General features: G+C 32.4%; 4 protein-coding genes across 4 annotated transcripts in view; 1 reads left to right on the top strand and 3 right to left on the bottom strand.

Annotated features, from left to right (window-relative positions):
- Positions 1–846, top strand: part of LOAG_16545 (gamma-1-syntrophin) — a gene marked incomplete at both ends in the record, with an annotated part of 4,079 nt that extends 3,233 nt beyond the window's left edge. Inside the window, 3 exons of the mRNA XM_020449198.1 lie at positions 96–188; positions 325–444; positions 736–846. Coding sequence (XP_020307321.1) covers positions 96–188; positions 325–444; positions 736–846 — 324 coding nt within the window. The remainder of the gene's footprint in view (positions 1–95; positions 189–324; positions 445–735) is intronic.
- A 1,609-nt stretch (positions 847–2,455) lies between these two features.
- Positions 2,456–6,006, bottom strand: LOAG_08541 (hypothetical protein; the record flags this gene model as incomplete). Its single annotated transcript, XM_020447725.1, has 8 exons — positions 2,456–2,759; positions 3,118–3,173; positions 3,344–3,466; positions 3,637–3,775; positions 4,181–4,386; positions 4,637–4,716; positions 5,113–5,276; positions 5,836–6,006. 8 exons carry the CDS (start codon positions 6,004–6,006, stop codon positions 2,520–2,522), a joined length of 1,179 nt encoding a protein of 392 aa, XP_020302076.1. The 3' UTR covers positions 2,456–2,519.
- Positions 6,007–7,630: 1,624 nt separating this feature from the next.
- Positions 7,631–8,307, bottom strand: LOAG_08540 (hypothetical protein; the record flags this gene model as incomplete). Its single annotated transcript, XM_003144070.1, has 3 exons — positions 7,631–7,767; positions 7,858–8,016; positions 8,280–8,307. 3 exons carry the CDS (start codon positions 8,305–8,307, stop codon positions 7,631–7,633), a joined length of 324 nt encoding a protein of 107 aa, XP_003144118.1.
- A 1,665-nt stretch (positions 8,308–9,972) lies between these two features.
- On the bottom strand, positions 9,973–12,229 carry LOAG_08539 (hypothetical protein; the record flags this gene model as incomplete). The annotated part of the gene is made up of 3 exons (XM_003144069.1): positions 9,973–10,188; positions 10,225–10,318; positions 12,186–12,229. 3 exons carry the CDS (start codon positions 12,227–12,229, stop codon positions 9,973–9,975), a joined length of 354 nt encoding a protein of 117 aa, XP_003144117.1.
- Positions 12,230–12,401: the final 172 nt, after the last annotated feature.

The following is a 12,401-nucleotide window of genomic DNA, read 5'->3' as shown; positions in this document are numbered from 1 at the left end:
ATATATATATATATATATATATATATATATATATATATATATGTTTGTACTCATCTACCTGAAATTAATTTTTCATTGAATATTATAATTATCAGACACGCACATTTGCATGCAGTTATCAAGGACGTCCTAGTGGTTTGGTGATTGATATCAAGCAGGGTATAAGTTTGTATGATATTTCCACAAAGGTATGTTGTCTTTCTCAGAAGTTAGCATTATAAGAAAGTAAAGGATAGGAAAAGAGGAAAAGAGAAAAAAAACCTTCAATAAATCATGCACGGAACTTTTCTTAATAACTTACGTCATGCTTCTCGAAATTTATAGCGTTACTCGTGGCAATACCGTTTTTGTGATTTGGAGTCATCATCTGATGACGGGAAAATACGACTGCGACTTACTTTTCGAGATCCACGAAGTTCATCTAACGATAATTTAGAAATTAAAGTAAGAAATATTGGAGTTTTGGTAGAGATATTATGGTTCGAAGGACTCTGATATACCTGATAATACTTGACGTATGGTACGAAATATGTATACATATAAAGTGACGACTTCCTGGAAGGACTTTGGAGACAAAGAATGCAATATTGTGCCAATTTGGCTTTTATCAGATCGAAGACCTTTTCACTTTTTCTCGATCTTCTGAAAAAAAAAGACAGAAAACTTGGAAAATGCAAATCATTTAACAGTGAAGTGATCAACAGTGAATCACCCGTACAACTATTTCTTTTTCAGGATATTGATAGCGACGAACTTTTGTTCATTGTTTATACAATGCATGCCTTTTATGTAACCAAAGTTATTGGGACGGATCCGGATTACCTAAAAATAATCCCACTCACGTAACTTTGTACACGCAAACACAGCAGCCTTTGCCTCTATATGATCACAACCAGAAGAATTGGAATACTTTCGCGTGACGATAATAATGCTCATTTGTGATAATAGATGTCCCTATGGGTTGTTTCATAAGATTATAAGATATTGATGATCATTAGGTATTTCTGTTTCGTGTCATAGTTACTGGATTGCATCATAAATGTTATAATGGCCATCGAAAAAATGGTGCGGAGAATAGATTCTAAGTCGTTCAGTACTAACAAATAATTTATTTAATGCTTAATGATTCATATGATCACGCTAATATCAACCTTTCTGATGATTACGTTGGAAAGATAAATTAAAGGATAAGGAAGAGTAGATTTCGGCGCGTAATTTGTGATTCCAACAATGTTTTTTATTCGAATTCTTCAAATTAATTAACCAGAAACAAATGACATTTTCCTATCTGTTTTACAACGATTTCAGCGAATAATGTTAGAAATACAAAGCAAACAAATGAGTAAATACCATTCTCATCGTTAAAAAATTTGAATAATGAGAAATGTTATCAGTATCAGTATAGATCATAAATTGCAAGCATTTTCACTGAAGCCAAATTGACCGGTGACCTAATGTCTACAAAAATATGCTCTTATTGTGCATACTAATAAAAGAAATATAGATATAATAAAATTCGACGTTTTCAATCATGAACTGTGTCAAACATATAATAGGCACATATCCCTTTATAAAAATAAAAAACAAATGATGAAATATGCAAAAAAAGTATGATGTATCAAAATTTTCTAAATACAAATAAGTAGACTATTCACATTTTATTGACTGGACATATGACATCTTAGTGACAAATAAAAGTATTTAAAATCTAAAGTTTTAGAACTAAACTATGAAAAGTTTCTAGAATCATATCGAACAAACTAATTGCATCACTTAGTTGTAGAGAAAGATTAAAATTGAAAAAAAGAACAAGTTTACAATGCAAAGCGAAGGATGGGCTTATGGGCTGATTGCTTAGACACTCATGTGTTGTGAAGAAGGCGTATGAAACCTGAAAAGCGGCTGATACCATCCGCCCAACTGTCTGTCAATTTCTGAGACAGCCCACGTTTTTGAGAAAAAATAGCTTCTCCCTTTAAACCCGCTTCGTTCCGAACTCGACCATTAATAGAAAACCGAACATAACATATCAGTTTTCAAAATGTTACCATTAAAATATTATAAATTAGGGTTAGTGACAGCAATAATGACTAGTCAATTTTAATAAATTTTGTAAGCAGAATCAAAAAAGCAATTCTGTAAATAGGGAATAGAATAATGAAACCTAAATAGAAAACAATTTATACCCGTAAACGAATAGAATAACAACAAATTTAAAGCATAACAAAAGAACAATTTCAGCCAGACTCAAATAATTTCAAAACAAATTATACTATCTTGTAAATAAACAACAACCGTCCATACTAATAGCTTTCCATATTTTAATGAAAACGTAACTAATCCGAAATATTCCTAGTCTTATTCCACCCATCTCTGCATATTATAGCTGACTGACATTTCCAGAAGAATGAAGTATATGTATTTTTGTTCACAATAATCAAGTGATTTAAAGCATGGGAATATAAAAAATACTAGGAATCACTATTGTGCTGAATTGGTTTCAAGTAGAATTTCAAAATTCAATAGCGTGAAATGTTTTCTGCTTTATTTTTATCATTTACGAAAGACATTTCCATGGCACCAAACAATTGGATGAAACCGAAATGATTCCAAGTCTCTTGAAATCGTTGGGACATCAAACGTTGACTGGTATGAGGGTCAACTTGCTGTACAATTTGACACGCTAGTATTCTGTTCTTTTCATGAAGCAGCGGAGCAACAGCACATGTTGGAAACTGCCTTTGATATGCATGCACTACCTGCAAGACAGAACTGGAACAGGTGACAAGACATAACTTTCAAACTCAAAGACCCATAAACTCGAAAACTCCTTGCCATGGAATATTTCCTAGTGATCTAAAACAGCTGAAATCGAATAAATTAGAAATAAACAGATTACAGACTGGATTTAAATTGAGTAAGAAGTTATTGAGATCAAGAAACCTAAGTTATATGTGAATTATTAATGGCATAGGTATTTCAGATTTGTCACTAAGTCCAACTTATAGATTTTTTTTCTTTGCTAAATGGAACCAATCGAAAACGCTGAAAAGAATTCTATTCCACGTGTTGTATCGCTACTATATTATCATTAGTTTGATATTTGAAATATATGACCTCATCGACTTTATCCAAAACCTCTTCACGTGGCAAAATATTTAGTACCACAATTCCTGAAATCATCGGTATGATAGTAATAGGTATGATAGCAATAAATCTTGCAAACGTAATTTTTTGTTTCAGCTAAATATAGCTTCAAAAAAAGAGGTGAAAATGTAAGTAAAAATTCTTAAAATGAGATTCTGGATCAACCCATTTAGACAAAAAAAATAGAGTGAAATACCTGTCGGTTCCAGAATTCTCTTCAAATTTTTGATAAAATTTGGATGGACGAATGGTTCAGCAGGACAAATTACATCGCCAATTTCGTCACATACGTCAATGAGTACAACATCAAAGAGGATTTCTGAAATCAGTGATGAGAATTGACATAAGTTAAGGGATGTTGTGCTCGATATGTAAACGATTTAAAACAACATTTGCATTAAATATAAGGTACCCAAATCATAAGATTAAATTCAATATTGACTTTAATTCTATGTTCAAGTTCAAAGAATTTTAAGAAAAAAGTATTACTCTTAGTTACTGCTTTTTCAATAAATTTTACGCCATCCATTGTGACAATCTGGACTTTTCCATACTTTTTTTCCAGTCCGAACCACCGCCACACTAGATCAATAACGACTTCGTCCAGTTCGACAACAGTTATTGCCATCTACAACAGAACAGGAAATTAAAGTTCCTCAAAAATTAATAACTTTTGCGTACCAAACAATGGCCCCCAAATGTTGCAGTTTGAATTGGATTTCAAAAAAAAATTGAAATCACAAAGAAAAACAGTTTCATACTGAACATTATCCAACTCTTTTTTCGCCAGTTTTTTCCTAGTTTTCCATGATTTTCACTTTCCCCTTGAAATTCTAAGTTTTTCTTTATCTGTTAAAATTTTTCATTTTAAACATTCCGCTCCCTAACTAAGCTTCGGTATCTCAACTTACTGATTACATTCTTGCAGGAATTAGCAATCAATAAAGAAACAACCACAATAGGCCCACTGTATAAACTAATCACCTTCAATGGGTGTCTGACAATATATCTATAAAATATCCGAAAAAGCCACCTTCGGAAAACGATCTATCAAAAACGTATTCATGCTGCCACTACCAAGACCGATTATCAGAACATTTGCTGCCAGGTTGGCGTAATCAGAAAGTGTCAACGCAGCAACACCAAATGGTACAGTTAACATAACTGCTTCATACTGCCTATTGATATGCGTATGATTCACTTTCCAGAACCGTGAATCCGACTCTCTAGACTTGATACCTAAATGCTTTCTTCACAATTTGGACAAATAGACTGTATTCAGAAATGACTGTGGACGAAAATGTTCAATCCATCTTCAATTTGTATATATTTATATTAATACAAACTTTAGGAACCTAAATTTCAAAAAACTATTACCAACACAATCTCTCATCTATTGTAAATTTATCTTTCAGCAACTGCAATTTATCATAAACAGGATCAATAATTAACAACAATTTCAAGTCCTCATGGAAATTTCAAACCGAACCTGTAGGTGGGATGAGGCGTACAACAATTTCGTGTTTTTTTCGAACATGTCGTGTTATTAAAAAACGATTAACATCACCACTAAAATAACACGCTCATTAATTTCAAGTGGATTAATTTAAGCCAACTTCAGTAATGAGCAAACAGCTTAAACACATATTTTTTTCATTACAATTCTCCGGAGTCTTCAATTTAGACAGACCTCATTCTCCGTCCTGAACAAAACTCGCTTGAGTTTTCCAAACCTTCCTAAGAAAAAACTGAAGAGCAGGTGATATTCTACTCCACTTCATACGTTTCTATAAGCTCTTATGAAAAACCGAAGGAATTCCAGAAATCATATGGAATCGGTCCAGTGAGTCTTTTTTTTTGCTGAACCTTAAAATTTAAGAAGCCTAAAGACTTAAAATTTCATAAAATATAAAATATTATATGTGTAAGATATAATTTAATATACAAGAAATACAAGAAACTTACGTAAATATATCGACAGCATCATAAACAGTATAGCAATCCTTTTTCACATCGGAGCAAGGTCGTGATTCAATCTGATAACGGACCTGTTGACCTTGAACAGCGGCAATTCCATAACTCTGATCTTCCACAAAAACTGTCCAGTCCAATGACAGATAATACAGAAGCTTAATGTATAAAATTGAAACTTCATATCTTTTAATTCACCTCACTTTTTCGTTATTTCTAATTCTTTTCTAATTGCCTCTATCTATTGACTTGATGGGAAAACTCTTGACTGTCTTGAGAAGTACTACGTTATGTACTGATATATGAAGGGAAAATCACAGTATAAGGAAGTGATTCTCATTTCTAAACATGGTGTAGGCAATCTAAACTTAAAGATTAGAAAATATACTGACATTGTGCAACCGCTCCTTTGCTTACAATAACGATGCATGCATAATGTGCAAATAATCGCAACAACTTCAATCGAGCATTTATTTGAATGTAAAATTTAACTGAATTATACTATCACTACAGAAGTACAGAGAACTAAGTTTCCGTCCTGAAAGTTGACCGGAATACCCCTCTTCGAAAAGGAAGTATCAAATTAATTGGTAAGCGAAGTGGGGAGCTTATCACTTACTACTTTGAAGAGCCCGCAAACTCCGTACACATAGTAGAAGGGTCATTCCTGCTCGGCCTTGAAGGATGAATTTTTTTTTAAACGAAGAGATAATATACCGCTGTGACGGAAGCGCCAAATATGATGACTATCTTGAATTTGGGAAGCATATTACGGGAGATACCTGTACGATTAAACAGTCGCCATAACAATTTCACTGCTTGATACAGTGCTTTATTACTGTCCTTGCTCCTTTCATCCTTTAAATCATCCATCGTTGAAGGAAGCATTGTCTGGAAATCATACTGTACTTTATCATAAATGCTTTTGGAACAAATTAAAATACTATAAATTAGACATGAATCCGAACCTAAACTGGAACAACAAGCTATCCCATATTTCTAATTACACAGCGACAATTCAGAGATTACAAGTGAGAATGAAAAGCAGTCAGGCGATAGAGATAAAAGCAAAAAAAAAGATGTTATAGTATAAGAGAAGGAGGGTAGCAGAGAGTAGCAGAGGTTTTTCAAACAGTGTACTAATATAAATTGAAAAAGCTGCAAATATTGACATGCATATTAGATGATAGATTAATAAGATTGGCAAGACATTATCCATTAAGAGGTTTTAGAAATGATGAAATAGTGTGGAGAGTAGTGAGGATGCAGTGATTGAGAGTAAGAAGGTAAACAGCTATAGTTCTATGTGAGTTCATTTTTGGCTGATTAAATCTTGAAAATATTAATTAATACGAGAATATAACTTCACAATCTCTAATGGTATTTGATTTATGTACGTTAAGATTCTCTGTAAAATAATCAAATTTTATATGAAAAAAGGAAATGGCTTAAATGAAAATTCATTTGTTATTATTTATGAAATTCAATTATTTCAGTTGAATTTATCTTTTCCTTAAAGAATTTATTAAAAATCTGTTGGGTAGATTTAAATTCCGAAATGGGAAGATTGAACAAATTTGAAACAAACCTAAAACCGGTTTATCAATCATTTTAACAGTATTCATTGAAAGATACAATAACTGGATTAAATGTTTATAGTAATCATTAATGACGGCTAACATGAATGTTTTCAGCTTGAAAGATTCCCGAATTTCTGAAAAGTTTAATTTTTTCTTTTGCTGAAAGTTATTCATTGACTTCATTTTTTCTTTTTTTTTTTTTTTGCCTAGAAAATGAGGATAGAAAGAAGGGAAGGTTTACTTGGATGCTTTGAAGGGAACAGCCGGCTTAAAATATTTAAAGTGTAGGGAAGAGGAATAGAAATGCACTTTTTAATGAAGTTTGAGTACGTACATACATACAAGCAGAAAACACTTCATAAATTTGAATATGTAAATAAGAAAGGACCATAATGATGATAAGAACTCATCGAAAACAACCTATCCATTTTATTACTTTTTTCATATAATTTTAGCCATTTCGGGTAAAATTACCAATCATATTATTGCCCATTGCACTATTAACGAATTCCAAACAAATTTTGCTAATTGAAGTTGGGGTTCGTTTAAATAATGATCGCTTTTCTATTCGAACTTATCAGAGGAGATGGAGTGAAATGCGTTTGAAATTGGGCGAGTCATCTGTCAAAAGTTGCCATCAGCCTTTCGATTTGCTTAAATCTTGAACAATTTTTACTAATCTGTTCAAGTGCAAGGTAATATCATTCAACCCCTCAATAGATTCCGTATTCTTTAATTTCGCGTTATTCGGACCAGTTTGAAGAGAATTTTGATAACTTTGTCATACTTTTTTTTCATTTCAGAAGTTTCAAATCATCCAAAATTTAATCTTACCATGGTGACGAGTTGCACGCACCTTTTTCTATTTTTTTTTTTTCAGCAATCGATTTAGAATTTGATGTTTGACAGATATAATGAAATAGGCAAACGAATTATTGTAATGTTGTTGGTGGTGGTATGAGCACACAGGTAGGACTGGCTTTCAGCAGTTTCTGCAGCCGATTACGGGCAGTTTCGGGATACCTGTCCCCTGTTGGCGTGAATGCATCGCTTACTGTCTCTTGCTTTTCTGTATCAATTTTACATTTTTTTTTGGCACTCCATTAATTTATGTTCTTTTGAATCGTTGTCGTAGTTAATGAAGTAATGAAGTGTTCACTGTGTGATGTAAAGATGGGCGCAGAAGGCAAAGGAAAAGGTGTTGTCGGATTGAAACTGCTGTATTCAATGCTTTGAATGGGAACCTCAGTAAGTTCTCTGAGATTATTTATATTATTACTGTTTTGCTGCATACGGTAGCATCCAAATTCATGCCACTCTATAAATTATAAACACAGATATGCATTCTAAGTTTCCAAATAATTAAGGCTGTACCTTTACTAGAAAACTGTTTATGTCCTTTACAAACTTTACATTTTCCGACACAATTTAGAATTTTTCCTTAAAAAGCTGAAAATTTTTGTAGTACTCGAAGCACTAAACGGGTCAAGTGAGGAATACAAGCAGGATTTATTTTTGATGATGATTTGAAATATATAATTCTATGCTAGTAAGTTCATCATTACCAGAATCAATTTGTACTTTTAATTCGTTTCAAATTGGTATTCATTCCTATTTTGAAAATTATTTCAGTTTGAGCTTGTTAGAAATAAAGTATCTGAAGAGAAGCATAGAAAAGGTATTTGATGAGTTTCCAATAAGTTTTATAATGATTAAATTTTTCCTCATTAAGATGGTGATATGTCTGTTTTGAAGAAGCCTTTATTTCCCCATAAAAACATCTGTTGCCTCTCTCTCTCTCTTCATCGCCCATCGTTAATTTATTTTTGCATTTCTGTAATGTAATATGATACAACTTCTTCAATTCATCCATTTCTCTTGAAACATGCATGAAATTTCTTTCATTTCGTTTTCCTCTCTTGTGAATTAATTTAAATTTCTTTTTGTTAACTTAAATTTCCTTTTTAATTTTACTTTGAAGCATTCATTGATATTTTATATTTAGATTTGTTTACATTTTTCTCCGACGTATAAACTTTGACTTTTTTTTTAACATCTATTGAGGTTTTGAGATCGATGAACATAGTCGATCAAACAGTTTGAAATTTTGAATGGCGTACGTTGGAAATAATAAGCCATTCGTTATCGTTTTTTTCTTTTTTTTTTTCCATTTTATTTTATTTCAAATACCATTGCACTACTTTTTAAGCTTTAATCTGAATAAAAACCAAATTCCCTTCCTTCGAAGGCCGATGAACAGAACCAATCAAACAAATAACTCATTGAACACATTTAACAGTTAGCGGTCTAATTATAAAGTGGATGTGAGGAAACCATGATATCGATATAACTTAGGTTTACAACAATAACGAGCCTGTAGTTGAATCATGAAGTGTAGTACATTTCATTGAAACCTCCATGCAGGTCATATTTTGTTTATTTTATTTTCCTTCAACACTATTCATCCCTTCAACATCTTTATAAGCTTTTTAAAGTGAAACAAATAAATAAAGCATAAAAGTATTGCATCTTTATCCTTCCTTCATTTCAAATATATCTAATTTAAAAAACTCATTATTAAATCTTATAAGCAATAAATTAGGAAAGTATATGCATATTTATTTGATAGTGCAAGAAGTGAAGTAGAAAGTGCCATTTTGCAAATGCACTTCATTTGAAAATTATTTTATGAACAACATTTCTCCTATAGGCTTCATATTGGGTAAAAACTCTTTCCCGCATTACATTTCCAAAATTTCCTACCTCTCTTTCTCTCTCTTTCTCCCTTCCTATTTTTTGTTATTCTCACTGGAAAAAAAATTTTGCATAAAATTACAGTGCGTTTGTCGAACACTTTCTGGAATAATTGATTTAGAGGAAAACTTCCACCGAAATTTGTTCCAAAATTCGATATTCCAAACTGTTTACCAGGCTGAGAAATGAGCATCTTCTTGCACTTTCTCCATGTAATTTCTCATAAAAGTGGTTAGTTAACTTTTTACTCAATTTTACTAGCAAGGATTAAAGGAAAACGACAATATGAAAATGAAAAGCAAAGCCGAAATGGATGAAAAGCTTGTATCCTGTTATATTAGCATTCGTGTCTCATCTTGATTCATATGAACAGTATTGCTTATCAGTTTATCTTTTAATTAATCAATCAATCAATCTTCATATATTACGAAAGCTGAAAAAAGCTATCTGCGTTCCTAAAATATGAAACGGTCCCCAAGAATAGCCTTACCATTTCTCCCACCGGCGTTTTCAATTGGAATTAGAATTGTACTCCGGATATAAGTGGAAGATCAATGGAATATATTGTGAGGTCTGTGTTTGCATCGTTATCATATACAAACCCATATAGTGCTACCCTATCCTCTAAGCGCATCATTATTTTTTGAAACTGCCCTAACCAGGTAATCATTTGAGGAAAATCCAATGTGGTACCATTTATTTCGCTCTTCCCTCTCTCTTCTCCGGCATCCTTTCTCTTCATCAAAAAGTTCGATGTTCTCTAAAAACACACTGCACAATTATTCGATCCATTCAGTTCTATTCCTGATTTCATATACTTCTGCAGAACCGAATCGATCAAGATACCAACGATCGCAAGTGGATCTCTAAAATACCTCAATATTTTTAAGTAATGCAATGCACATTTGTGCCAGTCTGATAAGTGTTAAAAATACAAAATCATAATTGTTTATTTAGTATAGTAATTTCGGAGTGGACATCTCCAAAAGACCTAACTGCTGACACCTATGGTAGTGGAACTGCTTACCAGGAAACCCCTGTATTATCGATAATTTTCTATCAGTTCATAGGAATTTCTTGGAATAAAAGGTCTAGATTTAATGATGTCAAATTCAATATGCTACCGCCTAGAGTGTCCTTTATCGATCAACCACTGGGCCTGATATCCGTAGAATCGTATGTTGCCTAGTGCGGTAGTGTCCAGAATAAGATGTATCGGCAAATGGAATTACTCTCACACAGAGAGCTTTTCCATCGCCACAATGCCAATGGCTTTTTCCCATTGCAATTTAAAATTTTGTATATTCTTTGTCGAAATTTACTTCGCATAGTGATGCTGAAAGAAATTGAGCAAAATCACAATGATAAAAAGGACAATTCTTGGTAAAACTGATCGTTTAAAATTTAAAAAATTACCCTCAGGCTGAAAATTTATAAGCATTGCCTGAAATCATTTGTTCTAACTCTTTGATCTGAGCTTCGTTAATGAAATGTTATAATACCTATAGAATCCCAATAATTCATAGGATGAAAGGTGAAGGACACTTCTTTATCTTTTGTCCTGATAGGTTTGATGTTAAGTTACACCAATTCCATTTCTTCATTCTTTTAATAAAGTTATTCGTTCTTTGTCATTAACTATAAAAAGATCATTCTATTTCCTATCATTTTACAGCTTAATTAGAGTTAAACATTTGCAACTGTAAATAATTAACGCTAATACAGGCTCTAGAATAAAACATTTCACAGATAGAAGAAAATTTGGTTATATCAATTGAGTTGAGTGCGATCTGTGAACCTTTAACAACAGCCGTGTCAGCCATTTCTCAGCGACTGGAAAAATAATTTTTTATTCAATTGCTGATGGAAAAGTAAACAAAATAATTGGTATATTTCGATTTTAATTGACTTCCTGACGAATCTCTCCCTTTTTTGCATAATCATCCATACAACACGTACACATACCGATCATTCGCGATCATTAGACCGTTTCGCAAGCACAAAATGATTTCACCGCGTTAAACAACACCGAGATGTCATGATGTGATATTACCAAAAAATAAATCAATCAATATAGCATCATTTCCTCATCAACATGCTATGAAACATGCATTTTGGTGCTTCGTTAGCAGCATTAACAATAGAGCAGCTCGAAGGAAATTCTTACGTGGAAATATTGCGTCATCGCTACGAAATGTTGGCGATGATTAAATGTGCATGATTTATTTAATGAAAGACGAGTTTATCAGCTGGAAGGTTAATTACAGGATATCTGAAAAGTCCTTCATATTTCTCATTGTTCCCTTCTGGTTTCTGTTTTCATCAAAAACATCTGCAAATCTGAAGAAGATAATACACTATCACTGTCTTATGCATTTGACTTATATTTGTGTTGGAAGGCGCGCAAATGGTTCTATGATCATCAGTTTTATTAAGCAAAATTGAGAAAGAGGATTAAACAGCATTCAATCAATCATTCGCAAAACAAATTTTAGAGATGACTTGACCCGGATCAAAAATTATCTTAATGAGCATGTTTTCGTGTAAGTTTTGAAAGCTGGTAAAGGTACCAACTAGCATTAAATTCTATTGCCGAAATTATTCCAAATGATTAATGATTGTTTCTTGTTTGACCACTTTTATGTATTTTCTCAACTTCAAATAATTTTTTTCATTACTATTCCGTATCCAAATGGTGAGGTCAGAAGGAATTCAGAACTATGATGAACATACTGTCCGGTAATTTCTTCATCACCAATACTGATTAACGGTACCATTTTTCTTTTCTCAGAAGACAATCTTCATCCTTTTCCCGTACTCGCTGTTCCCGTCAGCGTCATCCTCTATTTTCTGCATATCCACTCATTTGCAGTATATATATATATATATATATATATATATATATATATATATATATATATATATATATATATATATATATATTATTAT

The sequence above is a fragment of the Loa loa genome (genome assembly GCF_000183805.2).
Source record: "Loa loa unplaced genomic scaffold supercont3.7, whole genome shotgun sequence".
Classification (NCBI taxonomy): Eukaryota; Metazoa; Nematoda; class Chromadorea; order Rhabditida; family Onchocercidae; genus Loa; species Loa loa.
Note: the sequence above shows the minus strand (reverse complement) of the source record. Positions and strands in the feature narration are given on the sequence as shown.